This window comes from Pungitius pungitius, chromosome 8, assembly GCF_949316345.1.
Source record: "Pungitius pungitius chromosome 8, fPunPun2.1, whole genome shotgun sequence".
Classification (NCBI taxonomy): Eukaryota; Metazoa; Chordata; class Actinopteri; order Perciformes; family Gasterosteidae; genus Pungitius; species Pungitius pungitius.
In genome coordinates this window covers 6,885,954-6,909,589 of record NC_084907.1, presented here as the reverse complement: position 1 = coordinate 6,909,589, position 23,636 = coordinate 6,885,954, and the positions used below count along the sequence as shown (strand labels likewise).

The following is a 23,636-nucleotide window of genomic DNA, read 5'->3' as shown; positions in this document are numbered from 1 at the left end:
TGAAAGGTTTCTGGTGTTGGTGCTGCTGTGTCGGGCCCGCCTCTCTCGCTCTCGCTCTCTCTCTCTCGCTCTCTCTCTCTCTCCCTCTGTCTCTCTCTCTCTCGCGGCCCGAGGACGCGCACAGAGGAGGCATCCGATTACCAGTCACCATGTAGCTATGAGTGTAACTCTTTTCATTTGAACACATTTTTGATTAAAAGCCTGATTTCTTAAATTAATTGTTGGTTGAACAAAGCTGAGATTGGAATCAGCATAAAAACACTGGATAAGACAGTGAAACCACAAAGCGTCTCTCTGTCCAAAAGTAATACACTTCCTCTACAATCTCACAGAAAAGTTGACAAAATAATCAGAACTAAATTTGCAAACATTTAAAAAAATATATCATTTTGCAAGGATCTGGCAACCAACACAAACCCACCAAACTCTTTCTTTTTTTTACATAGCTTTCCAACTTTGCCGGGGTTTTGGAGCCAATCCCAGGTGGTCAATTGCAGAGTGGACATAGAATCATCCAACTGGCCCGGAGAGTGGGAGGAAGCCGGAGAACCCAGAGGGAACCCACAGGGGGAGGCCCGGGGGGGGGGGGGGGGGGGGGGGGGGGGGGGAGAACATGCAGACCCCACACAGGTTCGGGCCCAGAACCTTTTTTTGTTGTTGCTGTGATGCATCATTGCTAAGCTCCACTCTTGAGTGCTAAAATGTTGGTTAGTATAGGACAGGTCGTTAATCCTTGCTGCATCTCCATAGACTGCCTGAGACTAACCCCAACCTAAACCTGACCTCATTTTTAACCCTGAACCAATGCAGGGAAATCTACAGGCTACTTAATTACTCTGCTGGGTAATGACGGAAATAGTTCTTCATGAGCGCTGATGGCTAAATATTCACCCATCAGGTCCGATTTGGTTCGAAACTTCCTGTAGATGTAGCGACGTGCACACAGGCAGCCGAGCAGTCGGGTGATTAACAGTTTCCACAACCTAAAGTTTCTGCCAATGAAGAAACCCCTGTTCCTGTTTATTGTCACTGTCACTTGACCAACCGCTGACCTTTGGTTTGCTGCAGTGATGCAGCCACATGACACGTCAATGAAAGGACTATGATTCAGTCAGAATTTGGGGTCTGCTAGAATTTGCTTTTCAGCCCAGAGAATCTGTTCATAATTTAAAACAAAAGACTGATTGTTTCCCCGTTTCTTTTCCAAAGCATTAAAACACCCCCCAAAAAACGCTATTTTGTGAACATTGATTTAAAAGCGGCAAAATCAGCGTTTATTTAAATTATGCTATTTCAGTCTGCACTTGCATTGCGTAATAAGACACCTGGAACACTTTGCCTACAGACCTGAACACACACACACACAAACATGCTCTTTCTCACATATCCTTCCCATGCATAATTTATTTTGTCTGTACTAAACAGTAGTTTAACTGAACACAAAGGGAGCGAAAAATTAGAAGTAATGTCCGATTGTTACGGTTGGGTCCAAGGAGACAGAAGTTCTCGTACACGGTTCCCCACTTATACAGTGCCATCTGCTGTCTAAGCAAAGGTAATTCACCCTCTCACACCACTAAGGAAAAAAGGACACTGTAGGTCACTCAGTTTAACAAATATTCTCAAGAGACACCACAGGACTTTCACAATATTCTGCTTGGATCCAGACTTGATGATCAAATGTCCCAACATTTAAAGACATGAAGTCATTCCCCAGGTGAATTGCCACAACAGCAACCGATCCATCAAACAGTATAACAAGTTATTTTTGCATGATTCTGTGGCCTTGTTAGACTTCGTAAGAGTTTAAGAAAATGTTCAGCATTTTGCCCAGTAAAGCATTACAATACACCAGTGTTTTTTACAAATAGTTGATCGGAAGAAATATTTTTCTTTTTGTAGAGCCCAAAATCAGGAGTTTGTCTCCTAAAATTATGCTTTTTATTTTTTTAAACTATTTTTTTATAGTCTCATTACAGTCTAAAACTATAGTTTTTAGCATTAGTAGTGGGCACATATATGGGCCTATATAAATTAAATGGGTTCTACGGTAATTTAGTAATTTCAACAAGGGGTCAAGCACCAAAAACACTGTATCGTACGTTTCCCAACGCAACTGGTTATTTTCCTCATACCCTCCCTGGTTGCTATGTACTCCAGTCTTTCCATGCTCTTAGATTGTAACCCAGGCTTTCCCCTCGTGACGGATAAACTGATCTTAAAGCTCTTTGTAGAAAACCCTGAAACCAAAGACGCAGACATCAGCAAGTAACTTTCTTCTCAGTGGAATGATGGAACCACATCTTTATTGACTTTTATATCTGTACAGAAAGAAACATCGTCAGTCACCGGATCATGCAAAGCAGTATTGTGTTACAAATGAAAACACGTGCAAAACAAACAATAACTACTGTACCATAGACTTGGAGAGCGTCGAAAAAATAAAGCAATCAGTCAATATATTACAAAAAATAAACTCCTGAGATGACACTTACATACATACAAAATACAATATGTTATAGTTTACTTGCAACAAGGTAGCGTATAAGCGGACAGGTTGATGCGGTGTTGAGATTTGAATTTATTTTTCTTACACATAGGAACTTGAAAGGCAGCAACACAGCTGAAAATGACCAGTCAAGGAACTGGGTTCATTCCAGGTTGCCTTCAGTCCCACAACACAAACAGGATCAATCACAGAAACCAACAGTTTGATATGGCATATTAAGCTGGAGCCCTGCGTCTGACTGCAGTTAAAAAGCCACCTGGAAAGTTGTGACTAGAAGAAATCTTAAAGGGAATGTAAGAGTTGGGTGTCTAACAGATACACAGGTCCTGTATGTATGGTCATATTTATATCTACAAGAGGGTGACAGCGCTCAACAGTAACGTCGAGGTGTTATTGCACTACTGTCTCAATGTCTTTTCATGAGAATAATCAACACGTTACAATACTGTTGATAGATCTACACAGAGGTGAAATAAGAAATCACCAGTCACAGCTACAATTCTTTTTACTCTTTGAAAAGCATCCAGTTACTATTTAGGATTGATTTATTCAGTGCGGGCCTGATCCCGAAGCTCCTAAAACAACACAAGTTGCAATCCTTCCCGTACTTCATCAAACAAATATAATAAATGAATGATTTTTTTCACAGCTGACACGTAGCTGCATTTAAAACATGTTCACAATAAGGCTACAACATCGAGAGAAATAGAGAGAGAGAGGCAACGGAGTGCAAAACTCAACACTTCTTCTCCAAAAGTCACACCGGACCACTTGGAGGAGCCATGCATAACAATTGAACACAGAAGAAACACACACATATTCCCCACTCCCTCACACGACAATGAACTTCAAGGCGCGTCGACAAAAAAAGGGGGGGGGGCGACACCGACCATCCCAGTCGTCAGTGGCCGAGGACCAAAGACACAACAAGAAGAAATACTTAAAGTAGTTTTCTTTACTCACACACTTTCACTTACTGACCAAAATTGATTCACCGTAAGGGAAACTATTCAATGTCAAATATCCAACTATTTTCTTTAAATATGTATAAATCCAGTCACTGAATGAAAGAGTTATGTCACTGACAAAGGTGGATTGAAAAGTGCTACAGGACTCTTGTGATATTAGTGGCTTATCTCCCTTTATAGTTATATATGTTTGTATCCATATACTGTATATATACATAAATATATATATATACTGTATGTACATTACATCTAGAATTGAATATTCTACTTTGATATAATTTAGAAAGAGTTCCTTAAAGTGGGAAAATAAATATTTTGTTATTCTATTCTACTCTATCTGCTGTTGTCCAAATCAATGACGTAACTCCTTCAGTCCATTCTGGCTCATCTTCGTCCACTGAACATCTTACCCAGAAGGCCTCACTGTTACTCACACAAAGAAGCTGAAGAGAGGGGGAGAGGAGGGGCGGCGACGGAGAGGATACAGTACAGTTAACACACAAAGTTTAATCTCAGACTGGTTCACGTTAAATGTCAATCAAGTCATCACTGGCCAAAGGTGAAATGGGAGGGGGAAGGGGCCAGGATAAAAAAGGGTGTGACTACGGCTGGGGGCCGTGTCTAGTCAGAGAAAATGCTGGCAAAGGACTTCCGGAGGTTGCGGATGGTCTCAGCTTTCACCTCCTCTTGGCCGTCACCTCCGGTGCTCGAGGCCCCGCGGAAGAAAGAGGAGTCGCTGATGGCGTTGAAGGCATTGGTCAGGGACTGGGACTTACTGGGTGGGGAGGGGGAGGGAAAAAGAGAGAGGGGAGAGGCAAGTGGGCAAATAGGGAAGGCAGGTACGATGGGATGCAGAGAGGAGTGAAGGGGGTGAGGAGTAAGGATGGAGACAAACAGGGAAATATGAGGGCCAAAAAGGTCACAACCACACTATTTGTACAATGAGCTTTGAAAATATTCCAAAATGTTAACATTATACTTTAATCTCCCTATTTGTCAAACATATGCAGTATAGGGACATGGAATGGTAAAACATTGTGACAAGTATATCAATACACACATCAAAGTCCCTGTATCTGCTTGCAAGATTATTAAATATGTAAATGCTAAATAGGGAGGATTAAAATAAAGTGTTAATTTGCACTCAAACTTCGACCAACACACTAAATTATACCCATTAAAACAAAGATACCACTGATAATTATTGTGGCAGACGATTGCATTTATTTCTACAGAAGAAGGGATTAACACGTTTACTTCGGGGTACTAGACACAGAAAAAAGGCCCGTTGAAATGCACGTCTCTGCATTGTCAACAGCGTGTCAACGGTGCGGCTCTTACTTCAGCAGAGGATGGGCCTTTGGCTGGCTTCCCAGCTGCTCGTCCACGGGGGCTTCGGCCTCAGCGGGGCCCGCGGCAGCTTCAGCGGGTTCAGGCTCGGGGTTCTGGGATGCAGAGGCCTGGGCCGGAGCCAAGGCAGTATCTGAGGCCTGGGTCGGTGCTGGGGACACGGCTTTGACGGGAGGCGGGGTTTGTGGCTTCGGCTGCAGCTGCGGCTTGGAATTCCTGCGCAGCGGAGGAATGGGCTTTGCTGGCGGCGCGGGTTTGGGAGGCAGCTCTTTTGGTTTTCCAGGAGCCGGGGTCGGGGAGGCCTGAGGCTGCGGCTTGGGCTGCTCTGTGGTGGGAGCTGAGGCCGGGGGAGAAACCGAGGCCGGACCTGAGCCCGGAGCCGCTGCCGCCAATGCTGCCGCTGCTTTGGGTGGAGGAGAGCCCGGAGCGACCGGGGCTGCTGCTTTTGCCGGGGATGACGGCAAAGCTTTGGCTGGGGGGGAAGCAGAATCTGGGGGCGGCTTTGCGACGGACGGGGCTCTTATCATCGGAGGGGGAGGCCTCGGCACTGGAGGCTTTGTGACTGAGACGGCCCTCTGGACCGGGCCCTTCTGAATCTGAGCTGGAGTTGGAGCAGGTTTCTGGACCTGGTTGGGCTTTGGTGCCGGCTCAGATGCCCTCTTTGCTGACTGTGATGATGACTCCACACTCTGTGATTTCACTGATGCCCCTAATAGAAACAAATATAACGATTAGATGATAGTGTCGATATCGATACACTGCAAAACTAGCAAAACAGCAAAAGGAGTATTGTTGTTGTTACTTTGTCTATTGTTATCTGCAGTTAGAAAACCAGGCGCCAGCTACACTCAGTTGAGACCAAAGCAGAACATAATACCGAGAATGAGCTCCAGTCTTGACATGCCCATTCACATAACAAGCCCTCGCATTCACAGAATCCCTGACCAACCCATCCGCCAACAACAGACCGAGGGAAAGCAGGCGCTGAATGTCTGACTGTAACGACCAGCAGGGGGCGGCAGGACAATGGTCAAGAAAAAGTGTGGAGACTAGAGACGGGTCATGCTTAATGTTTTATGCAGATAACTGACGTGGCGGTTAGGGGATGGTGTGGTTTGAAAATAAATTAATTAAATAATAGAGGGTTAGAGATGAGAATGAAGGAAAGCAAAAACAAGAGGAGATATGATGTACGAGGACAAAAGGTGCTCAGGCTGACTCAAACACATGCCGCGAAGCATCCTGTCATGAAGCACTATACAATTGATGACGCATGCTGAGTAGGAAGTGACAGGGCAAGGATGGGTTTCCAATAGCTGATAATTCAATTTCCAGGATGCGGCAAGATGACAACCGGGTCTGTAAATGATCTGCTAAAATCACCTACAAAAAGGGGTTCTTTGAAGATAGCTGGGAAGAAGTACATACCTTTTTTAACGACTTGTTAATTAGTACTAGATATATTTTGATTTTTAGATGATATTATATAAACGACCTTTGTGAAAACACAACCTTCATGAAGATTCATCCCAGACATTCTCAGAGAGTCTTTACCGTCAGGCCATTCCAGGAAATACAAGTCTTACGTTTTAAATACTTGTCGCAAAGCATCCCAATGGTTGTTCTGGGCACATAAAAACCAAAGAAAATACCATTTGTTTAATTTGTAAAGGAAAACACATGAACTATTTGCTTGGATACAAACCTTGAATTACTAAATGACACTGATCACACACAATATATTAGTCACTTGCCAACAAACTGTAAAAATCTTCAATGTTTGTTTTTTTAATCAGCCATCAAAGATTAAGACAGAGGAGAGGAAACTGATATAGATAGAGACATTCAGTACGAAGATCAATAATTCAGTGATTCTGATCCAAGCAATCTAGGATATGAACATGCAAAGAATGAAAACGTATTAATCTGGTATAAAAGGTTCAGAATTGCCAAGGAAAATACAAACGTAAGTTGTACTAAAGAATATAAAGCCACTTAGAACAAAGAGTTGTGAAGGTGAATTTAAAACAAAGGAAAACACCCAGCAGTTATTCACAAAACATTCAGACCCTGCAAGGGGGGCGTTTGTATCTTGAAAAAAGGAAAGATCTCTGTGTACACCACCATCTGGTTCACACCCAAACAATGTGCAGAGGATAAAAAAGGATTAAAAAGCCAAACATTAATCACTTAGATGGAAAATGCAGCTGAACTGAATAAACGTTATAACTGTATCATCTCTCTGTCCGTCTGAACCTCGAGAACCACTCGGCGGATCCACATCACGCGTGGCAGGCGTACTGCCGCTTATGGAATTTGACAGAGTCCAGCGTGCGGCCCACAGCGGCTCATTGACAGCAGGCCACTCGACTAGCGAACCCTCGAGGCGACACGAGCGGATGGCCAACTGGAAGCAAAGTTGAACCGCAGCCTTTTCACCGTGAGAGAAAGACTGTTTCTCCCTAGAATATGACCTGATATTAAACTTAAAACACTCACAGTACATCCAGCAAAAAAGCTTTGCCAAGTAATTACATGCTCTGCTTTAGAACTGCAAATCCCCATATCTGTAAACAACCTTGCTAAGTGTATTTATGCTAAATATGAAAGGGTACAATAAGTTACAGAGACATTATTCAATATTTGTCAGATCTAAACGTCATAATGAATGCGTAGATGTTCAGGGCCACAGTGCATCTCACTGGTGTCCCTGAACAATAAGTAAGTCGCTTTGGTTGAAGGCGTCAGCACTTCCAGTGCGTCACATCACCGTGTCTTGAATTGCAATAGTTTTAAATACACATTTTCAAAATCGGGATCCTCCCATGCTGTCTGAGAGTGAACTGATGGTTCAGAGAATGTTTACTAGACTGTTTACTTTGGGCCTACGCTGGTGCCACTCGTAATTGATAACAGTGTTTAGAGAACCTTGAGGTTGAGGGCGCTGGCCAGAGTTCCTGTTTGGATCTGACTGTCCTTCCTTAAGGGCGGCCGCCTGAGGGTAAGGGAGAGTAACAGAAAGAGAGTAAAAAGAAAGAGAGGGAGGGGCAGGAAGAAAAAAAGCAAACATGGTTCAGCTGGTTCTGGTAAAGAATCAGTAAAGAATCATCAGTAATCCCTAATTTTTCTGAACTTGCTTCTCTTTTTTGATTCTTTTCATGTTGGGACATGCGTTTTTTATTCATTATTCTCTACCTGTTGGGGCTGCACAGTCGTTGGCTTCTGGCCCTGAGGGGAGCGGGCAGGTGAGCGGGAAGCACTAGATGACCTGCTGAGTAGGGCCTGGCTCATCTTGGCCGCCACCACCTCCGAGATGAGCTGGCGGTCCTCTGCCTGGTGATCACCAATCAGCTGCATAGATGAGCCAACCACCTGGACATGGAGAGTACAGAAATCACCCATTGAGAACTTCTTTCAATGGGAGGTTACATGACTGACAGTTGTTAATTCAGGCTGGGCAACAAGATCAGGACAGAGGAACAGGGCACAGAGGTCTTCATAAGAGGCGAGGGCTCTCTGCTGTGCTTCAAAGACTGAAACTGTGTTTCTCTGTAAATTAATATTGTCTGAACAATAGTATAGGAACAGCATCAAAAAAACACTTTTCCAGCGGTGAGGAATCATTAGAAAACGTGTTTTTCGCATCTTTCCCACTTCAGCAACAATCTCTCTCTCACCCTCCCTTCTTTACATGTTTTCCTCACCTCAGTAATGTAGTCATTACCATCCTTGCCACAGATGGCTTTGACAGCACAGATATCCAGTCCTCCGAAGATTTCCGAGCAGGTATCGACCCACAGCTTGTACCTGTCGCGTAGAGAAATTGGATTAGGTCTGCAAACATAATCCGTTTACAGGAAACCAACTATAACGTCACACAGTGTACCAGCATCATATGTGCAATATTGGCTGAGTAGCTGCTAGAGGCCAAGAACACTTTTTGTATAAAGTACAAAGTACTGCTTATCTTAGTACTGTTCTACCACTCACTTCACTAGTGTCTCAATAACACTGACTTATGTATCACTTTGCCACTGTAAGTCGGAGCAAATGTTTCTCTTCGGGGCACTTATCGTGACAGTGAACCTGTAGCAGAGCCTCTCTAGCTTGGGGCTGAAGCCCATAAAGGGGCTGTTGCTGGTTTGGAAGTAAAGGACTCCACTGACTTGACTCTGGAAAACTGAACACAATCAAACCAGGGCAGATAAAGACACATCATTATCCTCATGGACAATGGACAATGTGACTGCACTATACTTTTCCAAGAGCTTCATACACACCAAATCCTTTAATGTCACATCTGTGATGTTCAGAGTGTCAGTTTTGCACTATGGAAGGAATGTAATGATTGACCAGATGCACGTTGTTTAGGTGTTTAACCTCATTCTTCTGGGGCTTGTGTTAGTGTCTGTGTAAGGTTTGGAGAGATCTTAAGTTGTTAAATGAATCAGACGCTGTATGTAAAGGAAATTATCTACTTTGGTGCTGTTATATACAATTCGGGTTAGTATTTTTGTATCTTTGTTTTTGGTCTTCCATTCAGATGTTGACGAAACTAGGACACTTCAAGTCAGTTTTGCAGTTGCACTTTAAATAGAATAAAGAAAAAAGGTTGTTATTCATGGCTTCTGTGTTTAGTTTTAGCGTCTAGCTCTAGGCCTTGCAAGTGAAACAGCATAGAATATAAATATATTTATTTACACGTGCTGTGAATGGTCAGAATATGTGCTTCACAAAAGGACTACAATCAAGAATTTTACCCATGAGCGGAGCAGCTAAAATGTGAAAACCTGAACATTACCTTAACCAAAGGAACTGGAAATGCCACTACAAACACAAACTGATTTCCAAACCTCAGTGAACTGGTCTCGGCTCAATGAGACTGACTGTGAGAGCACATCGAGACTGACTGAGACGTGTGTGACACGGAGACAGCCCGAGCGTCACTAATGTCGGTGCGGTGCTCACTTGTCAGTCATGGCAACTTGTTCCAACATGGCCGATCCAGTGTTGCTCTTCCAATTACCAGAGATCGACGTTCGCCTGGAAAACAGGAAACCGTGTGTTAGATCTAGATGCTTATAAAACTGCAAGTTGCTTTGGATAAAAGCGTCAGCTTAATGTAAAAACTCTTTAACTTTAATTTATTCAGTTAAGCACTCAACCCACTGGTACTGAAAATGGAGCTGCAGTATCTCTTGTTAATTGTTCATTCGGGAAATAAGAACAACACTCACATGTACGCCTTGTAGTCGGCTCCGATTTTCTGGACCCTGATGTCGTACTTGGCGTCTATAAATGGCTCGGTGGTGCAATAGGTCTGAGTGATGGCCACCACGCTGGCAATGTCCTGGAAGTCACTCACATTTTCCACCTTGACCTACAGAGGAACCACATATAAGAAACAAATGCATTCAATCTAAGGCTTTATGTCTTATTTTGTTAATGTCCCACTATAATCTCGTTATAAACTCATCAACAGTATTATATTTTTGCATAAATGGGATTCCCCACCGAGTGTCAAATTGAAAGTGATAACTATCATGTAAAAGCAACATCTGGGACACAATGTAGAAGATGATTGGGAAGACAAACAAAGGTCCAAAATGTGCAGGATGATAACCAGAGGACTCATCTCATATCAAACATCAGATGGAGCACTCTACTGGAATAACGTGTGGGGGGGTCGATGAAGACCGATGGAGAGCGGCTAAACACTTCACTCGGATTACACCCAGATATTAACACAGCTGTCAATCAACACCAGCACAATGAGAGGGGAGGAACAAGGACCAGGTGGAGAATGAGAAGGATGTGCTGCAGTCACGAGAGGAGGGAAGAATATACAGGGAAATCCGGGGGTGGCTATTAAGCTGAGCAGGGGCGATGATGCCCTCAGCTGTGTTATCACTATTGGTCCCTACCAGCGGGGGGGGCGTTTAAGAGTAATAAGTGAGGAGCCAGCACTCATTCAACGGAAGTTTAAAGCAGATAATGGAAGGTGTTTTTGGAAAGTGAGAGGAAATGAAGGCATGAGAGATCCGTGAGCCATAACTCGGCAGGCATAACGATATTCAGTTTGCTTAAGAGAAGCAAATGTACGCGCAGACACACACAGATCCAAACAAACACATCACCTCGCCCCTGACGTCTGTTTTCCATAATGAATCCTCTTAAACTAAGAACTTATATCTTATACACTGGTCCATGTCAGAAAACACATCACACAGTTTTATATTTGGCTGAATTTGAGGACCCAGCATTACCTTTCCCATTCCAGAGTGGGCGTGTCCAATCTTCACCACCACTGGGAAACTTGGTGATGTAATCTGAAAAGCAATAGAATAATAAACGGTGAATAAAGAAGGATTTTCAACACGCTGAAAAAAGACAATGCACAACCCAGCGAGCTGTTTATACAGCATACTTCTGTCTTTTTAACAGCTAAATACTGTTGACTTCCTAGTTGTTAACTTTTCATGTCTACTATTTGGCACAATTCTATGAGAACGGGCAGAGTCAAACAAAACAGAAAAGTAGAGGTGAGACGAGGTGACAGTTGCTTGCGTGCTCCATGGAGCCGCAGTCACGTGATAATTGTGAGTTTGTCTCAATGGGCAACACATCTCATTGGTCAAGTGGCTGTGTGATTGCATTGTTTTTGGAGTATATCATGTTAGTGCATATATAAAGAGTATGACACAGAATGATTGAGACGGATGTAACTTTTAGTGCACATATTGACACAGTAAAACAATTAAGAAGCAAGAAAACGGATGTAGATGAAGGATATCTGAATTATTCAACCTTAATACAACCTCAAGCATTCCCCCTATAGAACTGCATTATTTTCTTCAAAATCACTTCTGGTCTTTACAGATGTGAAAGAAAACATTGAGTGTACAGAACTACTTGCACTTCACACATAAACCAATAACCATAGAGTAATTTTCATGATCTTTATTTGCTTTTGTGAATCAGATGCTGCACTGAAGAAGAAGAAGAAGAAGAAGACTAATCTAAATTATGAATCCCTCATAAACCTGTCCAAGAATACTTCATTAATGGGTCATCATTTTCATGACACACGCCAGCCAATGGGAGCAGAGGGAGGACATCAAAGGAGGGCACAAGAGGCGAAGGGTGGTAGCTTTTTTCCCCAGCGTTTGAGGAGGCCGTCCCTAAATTGTTGAGTACATAAGAGGCTCCCTGTGTGCGACCCTCTCAGCATTCAAGACCAGCGTGTGAGGGGATCCGACCATTGTAAGTTTCTCTGTGTGTCGTCTCCAGAGAGGGAGACACAGAGAGAGAGAGAGAGAGAGAGAGAGAGAGAGAGAGAGAGAGAGAGAGCAGAGGCAGTCATTTGCTCCAGCTAAAATTCAGAGGTGTACTTTAAACTTTGAAAACATTTTTATCCACAGCCGCCGCTCAGCTCATCTCGCTGCTTCACACACACACCCCCCCCCCCTCCCCTCCCCCCCCCCTACGGTCCCATCCCTCACCCTGCTGCCGCCCCGGTGGACTGTTTTCCCCCGTGGAACTTAACAGGACCAGGAGGGCGTTTGTGGAGCGATCGTCGCGCGGTGGGAGCGGTGTCAGAGGAGAGCCGGCGTCATCGCGACTATGACCCGGGAGCGGAGTGCGTGTTTGGGGCTGTGGGTGCTCCTTTTGCTTGGCGCGGGCCTGGAGGAGGTTGTGGAGGGATGTAGCTGCCACCCAGCACACCCGCAGCAGCTGTTCTGCAGCGCCGAGATCGGTGAGTTAAAAACGTCTGTGACAAAGGGGGCCCTTCTTCCCCTGCTCAGGGCTCAGCTGTTTGTGGTTTGTAATTGAAATACATAAAGATTTAGAATTTTGATCAGTTATACGTTATAAACGCACTATAAAGAATGGCCAGTCTAATTTTCTCAAGAATACACCTGGTATGTGTTTTTTATTTTGAAATAAGTCAATCGCCTTTATCTCTGATGCGTAAAAACAAACCGGGCCTACTTTCTATCCGTCTGTCTGTCGGTTGGTTGGGTCGCTTGTCTGTCTGTCTGTCTGTCTGTCGGACGACCCTCTCTCCCCCCCATCATCCTTCTTGCCCAAAGTTTAAGCCAAAACCAACACTCTGCTTTGACTTTGAGTACTTGGCCGGAGGCTGTGGAAAGCTGAAGTATGTGCTTCTGTCAAAGGTTACGCACCAGCAGAGGACGGAGACCAGGGAGAAAGAGAAAGTAGACAAAGACATTTCTCTTTAGTATTTTATACTCGTTTTTTTTCTTCTTCTGATTGGCCTGTTTCTCACTCCAGGTTTTGAAAGGATCAGTTTGTGTGTCAAACCAATATTCAGTCTGAAAATAAGCTGAGACCTGTTTCAAAACGGCTACGATGCCAAATACGTTCTGGGTAATGAGATCACATTGATGGCATCTGGGGCGCTTTTTTTAGGACAGAGTTTTTAAATATGAAGTGTGTCATTCAATGAGTGAGATGGAGGTCCAATATAATGAGTCGGTTTTTACATAAAGATGTGAGGTTAGATCAGTTAGATACCAGTTTAGATCAGCTCACGACTTTCCAGTTCGTACTGGTATGGCACTTGGTCCATGTTTATAATATTTTGGTCTTTTTTTTTACTTTCTTTGCTGCCGTTGGTCACATGAGAACCCCAAGTGAGGACACAGAAGCAGTGCATGCATGTTAATAATCATGCAGCCAACGCTGAGAGGAACATGTTCCGAGTATTGCGGCTCATCTGCAGCAAACGATACATGGAATCGGAACTACTTCTTCTCCGTTTCTGCCTGCACACGGGGAAAGTGTGCCAAGGCCTTTTGCCAAAATAACACAATCCTTCCTTCCAGGGTAGGGGTTTAGGAAAATAACGTGGGTTTGGGTTAAGATGATGGCCACGGAGGTAAACTTCTTCCATGTGCACCACTGGACCCTAACCAAACAGAATCCAAAAGAACGATTGCTAATCCGCTCCAATCAGAGCTGAGCAACTGTACCTTGTTACAGTAAGTCGATCGAGCTTTGGATTTCCCCACAGCTTATAGCGTTGTAAACTTGGGCTCTTTGTTAATAAGTTTCCCTGCAGTTGGGAGAATTGTCCTTTTGCATTTTGTTCTTTCCGAATGAAAAGCACAAGAGCTAAAGTGCAAAGAGTGATACAACGGTGTGTTTCTGCTCTAAAGTGAGCTGCCAACATTAGCATGTTTGGCTAACCGACTTCCCAGCATAACTTCAAAAGCCATCAGGAAATATGACTAGAGTTAACTCTTCCACCATTATTATTAAGGGGCGGAATTTCACAAATGTTAAATTAGCCTCAGGTTCCTTCGTAATTGGTTCCCATTTCCTCGGGTTACGCTCGGGTCTGTCTTTAGTGTTGAATGCATGCAAGCCCACCTCTGAATGGATACAAGAGTCATTGGTCTCTTTCGGGTAGGATGTAACTTTTTGGAGTCATGAACACCAAATAAGGAAAATCCCTCATTCGCAACGAATGTGTCAAAGCAAACGTTTCATCTGCCGTCATTCTGTCCTTGTCGCTTTCTAAGCACAGGATGGAAGTGGCCTTTACTTGACCTGACAGTGCTGTCAGTGCAGATGAGCCCTTTGAATAAAGCTGTGCATCTGAGTAATATCCCATCTGCACAAACCTTGGACCATTCCCTGGCCCTGTTTGTGTATTTGGGAATGTGTGCATGAGTGTGTGTGTGTGTGTTAGTTGGACGGCGGCCAAGCTATGCCAACAACACAGCCTACTCCATCTCTCTCTCTTTCTTCCCCTCTCTCTCCCCACTTCATTTCCATGTCTATAGGCTTGGTCTAATGGTCTGCATACTAACAATATCAGTGTGAAAGCCCACTGACAGTCCAGCTTTGTGAGCACGACAAGGGTGCCGATTCATCACGGAGGGGGGGGTGGGTTACTTACTACATCAGTTCTCATGGTACAAGTTTGCAATATTTCTCTTTGGTTATGTAGCTGCGAGGCCAATGCACGTCCACTTTCACTCTGCAGGCGCGCCTGTCTTCATATCCTGTTCATAACACAGCTGCAGTAACTGAAGCGGGTGGGTATCTCAGCCTGCGCAGTTCAAAGATGTCTAGGTGGGGGGTAAACGTTTCAGAGAATCTAGGCCAAGAGAATCATTACAGGAAGAGACGAGAAACTTGGAATAAAAAAATGTTTGTTTGCTCTGTTATTACGTTACATTTAATTTACATGATACATTTAATTTACATGATACATGTAAATTAAATGGATCACAATTCAGGAACTAATGTCTTTGGAAGGGGATCAAACTAAAAACATTAAAAGCTGTGAAGGAAAAATGACAGTGTTGTTCTTGGTTAAGTGGCTATAGCCACTTTCTGTCCTCTCCCATGTTGCACTGATAGACAGCCAATGCTCAGACTGCCAACCATTTGTTCCCTTCACAGAGCACGGGTATTACTTACCATTAATAGACAATATAGACTAGATTATTCTGCTTAGAAGATTCAAATTGGCTGGCTACGTAGCTGAAGCACTTCATCAACTTCCAGATATGTTACTTCTTGCCAAAGTGCGGCCAGAACAAAGAGGTGAAGGGAAACAAAGAGGGACAATAATATGACAGTTATCCTCGGCACAGAGTATTTCTGTCCAGTGGGCATGGCAGCCTCATTCAGTGGTGTAACGATAGTTAAAGCATCTATGGAATTACTACATTTGAGATGCACTTGTTTCTGACATCTTAAAAAAAAAAAAAGATGAATAAATAGCTAAATGAGATCGTTGTTAGATGTTCTCTCGGAGAACGAAACCAGCTGCTCTGGGTGCGCAGTGCACTCTGATGGTAGACTACAGCGCCTCGCACCAGTTCCCATTAACTTTCTGTCCGTCCATTTGTTGGCCCGCCTGCCTTTCTATCTCCTGGCGTCTCCTTTTCTCCTGAACCACTTTCCCAGAACACACTGAGCTTCATGTTGTCATTGTGGGATGAGGTGGAACGCACAAGCAGGGGGGGGGGGGGGGGGGGGTTGCGTGGCTGAATCTTTTCTCTTTCTCTACTACAACTGTGTCGTGTTGTACTGCAATGCCGTTCTTTTTATAATGTTATTTTGGTTATTGCCGCTGTCTGCGATATTAAAACCGTGTGGGACTTTTCAAAGGAAATGTTTGACAGTGAAATGAATTGGGCAGTTAACAATGAATCACATAGTTTTCTGAATGGATGGAAGAAAATGATGGTTCAGCAGAAATTAAATCTTTTTGATTTGGTGCAGTTCAAACGGCACGTTAGCATTTTTGTGAGTAAAATGTGCAACATTTCAAGTGTAAAGAGGGTTTATCTTATCTAAAATGATACATCTTCACTGTGCCTTCCTGTTGAGAAGCACTGACCAATTACCCTGCTTTCTTACCTTTCTACTTGAGGAATGGGATGACTTGAACACACCCCTGTGCCTGACATGGTTCGGTTTTGGTAAAAGTGTGTGTGCCGTACATACCGTATACGTCAATTTGTGTTTGCGTGCGTGGAGTCGAGTTAATGGGAGTGTGCAGGCAGAGAGCTACTTGGTATTCCATGTGGGTTTTGATTTCCCTCCCAGAGGAGAGGGGACACACACACATCCTGTATCACTACTTAGAGGAACTGCTGCACTGTCTCTGACAGAAAAGGAGGGAGGAAAGGATTACATAGGAAATATAGTGAATAGTCAATCTAATAACTTGTGTTAAGGACAAATGTAGCGATCATAGATACGCATCATTTTCTGTTACATAAATCACATACGTAACTTTCAATAATCTAAATCATTCTCCATTTCTAATATTTTCCTTCTCCCGGCAGTGATACGGGCAAAGATCTCTGGAGAGAAGATTGTGTCGCCAAGCAACAGCTCCTCACCTTACATGAAGATGATCCAATATGAAATCAAAATGATCAAGGTGAGATCTCTGAACAGCAGTAACAGATGTTCATATCTCTGATGTGAGTAGCTGTATAGTTGGTGTGGTTGCCATGGCTACCGTCTTTTAATGAAAGTAAATAAATGGTGATGCATCTTTGGTTGAGAATAATAAAGCTCACAGAAACACTGTAGTTCATTCTCAATCAACTAATTAATACTAAGCAGTAGGGTCTGGCTTTTCCAAAAAATATTAATTATTTTTTTCACAGTGTTTCAAAGTGTTATTTCTGCATTGTGGAGTGGAATTCACATGTGTTTGAACGAACCAGTATTCTTTCATTTGAAGAACAATAAAAGGTTTTCATGTCCTTTCGTTACTTTTAATTCTTTATAACTTTGCCATGTCCCTTGTGTCCAGATGTTCAAAGGTTTTGACAAGGCCAAAGACATCCAGTACGTGTACACTCCAGTCTTCTCCTCACTGTGTGGAGTCAAACTGGATTCCAACAACAAAGCAGGGTATTTGCTCTCAGGTACAGTAACAATTTAACATTTAGCAATTTTTGCCAAGCGTTTTGCTCAGCTAAGGTAAAGCGCATCTCATGTAACTTAAGAAAGCAACTGAATTTTAATCCCAAAAATGTCTGCAAGTGTACATTACTCAACCTAAATGATATTAACTGTGATCTAATTTGAACTATTCAATAAAATAGGGCAGGCTTCTCAATTTCTGCAACTCCACTTTCTTTCTTTGAATTGATTTCATTCAACTTAACTTGCTGTCTGCTAGATGCCATTTTCAATAGCAGTGTTGTGATGTCACCAAACAGGAAGTACGTGGAGTGATGGAAGGATTTCTATTGGCCAATGCGACCTAGTAGAATCATGGGACAACTTATCACTGTCCCAGAAGAAGAATCTCAACTACAGATACCAGATGGGCTGTGAATGCAGAGTGAGTAAGGACCGTTTGTTCTCTATTCATTTTCATTCCTTGTCCCACTATCAGTCTGAGAAATGCCTTTAAAAACCCACCAACCGATTGAAAAAAAGGTCACTTATCTCATATCTTATTCTGCCTCAAAGTTAGTTTTTTTTCCCTTTCGGTGGGAAAAAAAGTATGTTGTGATCTCTTTTTTCAATTAATAAGTTGTTCATAGCATCACGCTCCAGTTTCCTTAGAGATTCCACAGAAACCCAACTAACAAGGACGGAGGAACAAATACTGAGTGAGTGAGTGAGTGAGTGAGTGAGTGAGTGAACGGTTGACTCAAAGGCTCTTGTGCCCACAGATCAACACCTGTTACACGGTCCCGTGTGCGTCTACAGGAGAAAACGAGTGCTTGTGGACTGACTGGTTGCTGGATAACAGCCTAAACGGGGAGCAGGCTCGGCAGTACGCGTGTATCCGCCGCTCTGACACCACCTGTAGCTGGTACAGGGGGGGGCCGCCACCGGAGAAAGACTTCCTGGACATAGCTGACCCCTGACTTGTTAACTGAGTTTTTTTTTCTTCAATTCTTCCATTTCACTTGTGCAAAATCTTGAGAAACATTTCCTGCTTTGACTTATGTAGCTTGAATGGCGGGCTCATTATGGTGCGCAGAGTAGCTACACAGTTTATTGAAAAATTGGCTGAATTTGACAAATGAGGAAGTTTAACCCGACACTGAGCTCATGTAAGCGGAGTTCACTTGGTTGCTACGGCAACGCTAAATCTTTTTGAATTGCAGAACATTAAACATTTCTCTGACTCATTTTCTCTCTCTCTCCCTCTCTCTCTCACTCACACATTCCACTTCACTTAATAGCAGCAGACTGTCCAATGTCAATTATTCACCCCGAGGGTAAATTCTTTCTTACTTGCTTACTCAGAAATGAATTCTGAAGGCACTGATGGCAAATGCATAATCTGGACAAATACTGACGACCTCATAGATGCTCATTCAAAACCCACAAAGGGTTATGTCTCCATTTGGGTTATGCATTTGCTGAAAGTAAAATGAAGTTAGACATTTACTAAAGCAACGAGAGGAAAAGGGTCAACATCGGCCACGACACTGCATTAGAAAGTCTACTTTAGACACGGAAAACAACTACTACTACGCTGCAGCACTGACACCTCGGCTGAATTAATACATTTATCCAGCATTTGCCATAGACGTCCAGTATATATACTATACTATATATTTTTACAGTATCTAGAGCAAAGCAACACCAGGCATTCCCCAATTAATTGTATTTTTTACAAAATCTGACACATGAATTACATATGACCATAAGTCTTGTACATCTAAATCATCACAGTTTATACTCTCGAATTGCTGAGAATGTAAATATTGTACTTGAGTGATTATTAACATTTTAAAGGCTAACCGGATGTGTTTCATAGCATAGAAGTTGTTGTCTTTTTATGTGTTTAGTTTTTCTTTTTCTTTGCCAAAAATCTAATCCAGCGCTTTAACAACAGCACTGCCGCCCGTAGGAGCCGAGCCACGTCGTCTTTGATGTAACAGGACAAGGTTCAATTCACTGGTTTTAACATTTTAAAAACAGGAAGATGATTCTCCTCAAATTTCAAGCTCACGAAAGGATGAAATAAAAACAAAATGACACGAATGAGCGATATTAAGTGACTCTATTGTTTCTTTAAAGGCCTTATTTGATATATAACCAAATCTGAATTGATCCCTGTCTTGTTACTGGATTACGTCACTGAAGTCATACAAATTTAAACGCATTTTCACCAGAGCCACTATTCAAAGATGCTAGGGTCACATTTAACATGAAAATATTAAATGAATAACTCTTTTTGAAATTGAAACATACTATATTAAAATATGTTAATCAATTTTAGATATGATAGGACACAATAACTATGCATAATAACTGTATGGCTTTAGCGAAGCGTTATCAAACAATTTCATGTTTGTTTTATACCGAAATAATTGTTTGGGTTTGTATTTATGTCTCTGTTACTGTCTATATAGAGTTTTCTATTTACATGTACCAAAAAACATTGTATATAAAATGTCTCAATGGAATACTTTGTCACTGCCTCTTTTTTTTCTCTCTTCAGTAAACAAAAAAAAAAAAAAGAATCGTAGAAGTGTATTGGATACATTGACACATGACATCACCACATGGTAATAGCAATTCATTACTTTGAAGCTGCTTCAGCAGTAGCTACATTGAAGTGTCAATAATTCTCAGAAAGGCATCATGACTTTTACTTTACTTAAATATATCATCTCAGCATTGCGGTAAACATTTTAATTGGACTTTAGTTTTTTAAAGTGACGGTATTCATGCTAAAAATACGACACATTGCATCTTACATTTCATATCAAAATGTTGATTTTATTTTAACAGTGACATTCTAAATTCTACATGTCCTGCAATCTCCTCTTTTTAGAGAACGTCTCCTTGCCTGAAATAAATAGTTAAACTACTCAAAATATGAAATATGCCGTATAACTTGATGGAGACATTTTGTCATGTGTTGAGAAGATGGGGTTTCAGAGTGGTGAATCCAGTGTTCATCTTACCATGTCTCTGTAGTTGGGGTAGAATGTCTGATCAATGAGAGGGATCTTATCTGATCCTAACCGCTTCTGATTATTGATCAGCTGGGAAAACTGTTGGAGAGGAGGACAATGGAGAAAGAGAAAAATAGCAAGAGAAAACTGCAATGTTAAAACAGGTTGTTGATTAAGTGCATTGTATTGCAACCGTTCAAAAAAAATTATGAAGCAATAATTCATGTCTCAAGAGTTTTTTTTTAATCTGAGCTTGTCAGCGCAAAAATGTACCAAAAATAAATCCTTAAAATTAACTTGATTATAATTTACAGCTGTCAGCTGCTTTAAAAACATCCTTTACCATCGGGGGTTTCCTCAGGGGCACATTAGTTAATAAAATATGGTTGTTGCAGGCGGACATTATTTCTGCTGAAATGCTTACAGCCCAAGGCTTGTCGCAGAGATTGTAGATGGAGTCCAGCGAGTTGACCGAGGGGACGCCTGCGTACTGCAGACCGATGATCAGGTTCCTGAAATCCTCATTCTGGGCCATGCTGAAGGCGTGCTGGCGCACCAAGACGAAGTCCGGCCTGAAAGACCTGGTGAGAGAGCAGCAGAGAGAATTAAGGAGGAATTAAAAAAAAAAAAAAAGGTTTTAGTAGATGTATATTTCTACTTTCTCTCGGTAGTACTTGAATGAGTATTTTCCCCTCACTTCTACCTCAGATGAAGCACATAACTGATCACATAAATGACTCAAATTGGACTAAAGAAGAAAGACAAAGGAGCATCTCTCATCTCAGAAAAGACAATCATCCGTTTTGGATCCTTACTAAGCTCTGCATGGATTGCTAAATGGAGCTTAGGAGGATCTTTCTCCAAAGGCATATATACATGAAGCAGTTTGATGGTAAATTCAGCCTCTAGTGGGTGGTTGATGATAACTTTATTTTCTACATTATCTATAGCAAAAATGACACCACTTTTTAAAGTATTAGTGAATTTACCTTTGCATTTCAAATTTGGAGAGATGGTACCTTCACAAATCAAACCAAGCAGTGAATCTTGAGGAAAATGATTGATGACCTTTCATGTCCATAATTCATTTACCTTGTAGGACATTAAGCAGATGCCTGCGAGAGGCTGATTGGCTTAAAACTAGTCCCTGGTAAACACACATTAGTGTTGTATATAAAAAAGGGTGGTACAGGGACAAGAATAGAGCTCATCTTCTTGCTAATGGTCTGTTTACTAGTCTGGTTCATCTTGAGGCGTCACAATTAAACAGAGACTGTTATATAACCGCTTAAAAGTTCCCTACAGTCTCTTTAAAAGATTTTGAAGAACGAGTTTCCAGTTTCCAAAACACACAGGCGCTGTGTTTTTTTTTTTAAATCAGAGACCAAAGATCACTGCACTGATTTGTTCAAACATTCACAAAATGTCACATCGCAGTCAGTACTTTATTTCGGGTAAAAGTATGTGTGCTTATTTTGAGTATTGATCCTAGCATCGGTATCAGGTTTTGGGTTCCTGCTGCCGTGTCTGCGGTTAACAGAGAACAGCTCAGATCGGCAAATGAATAAATGAACAAAAAGTATCTTCCTCTAAGAGGATTCTGGCTGCGGTTTGAGATTGAAATGACATGTTGTGGTTTTGCCCATCCCTGGCTGGCGTCTGAACGGGCCGGGGGGGGGTGTTGTGTGAGCCTCCCACACGCTTCGCCTTCCCGGTGAAACGTCCGTCTGGGGGCCAAAGGTGGAGTTAAGAGTGTTGAGTGCTGCGGTGCAGAGAGTCTCACATTGTAAACTTGAGAGAGAGCGAATGATCGTTCCACCCAAAGGGGATCGAAAACAACTGCAATATTTGGCTTCCGAGTTTGAGGTTTTTATACAAAAAAAAGTGTTTCTCCTTCAAACTACGTCTGTGTTACTTAGTGAAACACTGCAACCAACAGCTCTGGAGCTCACAGAAACAATCAGCGTGAAGCAGATTAAGGGCAAAAACAATATTCCGTACAGTTCATCTTAGGGGAAGGTTGATGATGATGGGGCATGACTCCTGTTGTTTTTCCTTTTGTCTCAGAATGTGTGTGCGAGAGAGAGGGAATGTAAGGGGGGTGGGGGGGTAAAAGTGATGTAGAGAGGAGCGAGAGAAAAGAGACAGAGTGCAAAAAACCCTGGCACAGTGTGACCACCACCAGCGCTTCCTGCACCGAGAATACTAATACGACCCTCCGAGAAGATAAAGACGACACACAGGGATTGATTGTAATGAGTTAATTGCTGACATTAGTCCGTAAAGATCAACATGGTCACCGCTCTGCGTGTTCGTAGACACGCCAGCTAAACGCTAACCTCGGCATGTTACGGTGGTGTAAAGTTCACCATCTCAGTGTGAAATAATAGAATAATGATATTAGCTAATTAGCAATCGACAGAAACTACAATTGAGAAGTCAAACAGATTTGCAGGTAGATTTTGCAGCACCTGTGGATGATCATAATACATTTTAAAGCTAACATAAACTCCTCTGCCATTAACATCGTAATCTCACGAGCCCCAACTGCAACTTTTAAAATACTTTTTGGCGTTTTAGAAGTCAATATTAACCATAAATTGTAGAGTCATTTATGATTTCAATATATTTCTTCTTAATAATACATCTTTTAATCTCACTCAATCCAAATAATCAAAACGAAAAAAATATAAAGCCATGAAGACATAAAAAAGAAAATAATCAAGTGTAACATTTTCCAAAATGCATTAAACTTTATATCTTCTTTAGGATGAGGGTTACTTATCAACACACAGAACAGTTTGCAGGACTTGACCTTTAAAGAACTCAGACGGTTCGGGCAACAAGACAGACGGACAATTACGCTGTAAACACATACATTTTCTCCACAGACATAGTTCACCATTCAACCCTTTGAGTTCCACAAGGAGAGATGTGCTGAAAGAATAATGCCTCTGAGGACCTGCATTTCACGGAGCATGAACTACAGGCTGATAATCACACTCAGGCTGCAGTCTTCACTTCCTGTTGGTTTTGTTGGCCGGTGAGAAGAGGCAGTTACAGTCTTGCATAATCACCGGCAGGGACACTGGTGTCTGTGTCACTGTGGTTTGTGGCGAGCCGGTGGATTTGTGTGATTGTCTGGGACTCGTACATCCACAGGTTAAATAAACAGGAGGATGTAAAAAGGAAAACATGGAAAACTACCTGAGCGGTTTGCTCCTGTCTGCTTCTCCAAGCCGGAGGCGTGCTGCCCTTCATCTATCGCCGATAATTCACTGACTATGAATGAGTACCTCCAACAACCACCAACAAGTTAATGGCATATATTGCTGCTTTAAACAGCTTTTTCCCTCTAAATAACTTTGTTTATTG

At 42.4% G+C, this 23,636-nt stretch overlaps 2 protein-coding genes across 3 annotated transcripts in view; one reads left to right on the top strand and one right to left on the bottom strand.

Annotated features, from left to right (window-relative positions):
- Positions 1-2,269: 2,269 nt before the first annotated feature.
- syn2b (synapsin IIb) overlaps positions 2,270-23,636 on the bottom strand; it is a 48,884-nt gene continuing 27,517 nt past the window's right edge. Inside the window, exons 4-13 of the mRNA XM_037489806.2 lie at positions 20,686-20,842; positions 20,271-20,360; positions 11,094-11,156; positions 10,065-10,207; positions 9,796-9,870; positions 8,532-8,634; positions 8,023-8,199; positions 7,756-7,822; positions 4,819-5,536; positions 2,270-4,252 (exon numbers count right to left, since the gene is read on the bottom strand). Of these exons, the coding sequence (XP_037345703.2) occupies positions 4,099-4,252; positions 4,819-5,536; positions 7,756-7,822; positions 8,023-8,199; positions 8,532-8,634; positions 9,796-9,870; positions 10,065-10,207; positions 11,094-11,156; positions 20,271-20,360; positions 20,686-20,842 (1,747 nt within the window). The 3' untranslated portion in view covers positions 2,270-4,098. The remainder of the gene's footprint in view (positions 4,253-4,818; positions 5,537-7,755; positions 7,823-8,022; positions 8,200-8,531; positions 8,635-9,795; positions 9,871-10,064; positions 10,208-11,093; positions 11,157-20,270; positions 20,361-20,685; positions 20,843-23,636) is intronic.
- Positions 11,827-19,766, top strand: LOC119229460 (metalloproteinase inhibitor 4-like). 2 transcript variants are annotated; one of them, XM_037489809.2, is made up of 5 exons: positions 11,827-12,583; positions 16,662-16,759; positions 17,141-17,255; positions 17,553-17,681; positions 18,015-18,212. In XM_037489809.2, the coding sequence occupies exons 1-5, from the start codon at positions 12,451-12,453 to the stop codon at positions 18,074-18,076; spliced, it is 537 nt and encodes a 178-aa protein (XP_037345706.1). In that variant the 5' UTR covers positions 11,827-12,450; the 3' UTR covers positions 18,077-18,212. The 2 variants fall into 2 exon arrangements, with proteins under 2 accessions (XP_037345706.1, XP_037345705.1); XM_037489808.2 differs by having other exon boundaries at positions 11,831-12,583; positions 17,553-17,677; positions 18,015-19,766.

Coding starts and splice junctions, on each gene's coding strand:
- LOC119229460 (XM_037489808.2), top strand. CDS start 12,451: ATGACCCGGGAGCGGAGTGCGTGTTTGGGGCTGTGGGTGCTCCTTTTG. Junction 16,760..17,140: donor ATGAAATCAAAATGATCAAG/GTGAGATCTCTG, acceptor CCTTGTGTCCAG/ATGTTCAAAGGTTTTGACAA. Junction 17,256..17,552: donor AGCAGGGTATTTGCTCTCAG/GTACAGTAACAA, acceptor GTCACCAAACAG/GAAGTACGTGGAGTGATGGA.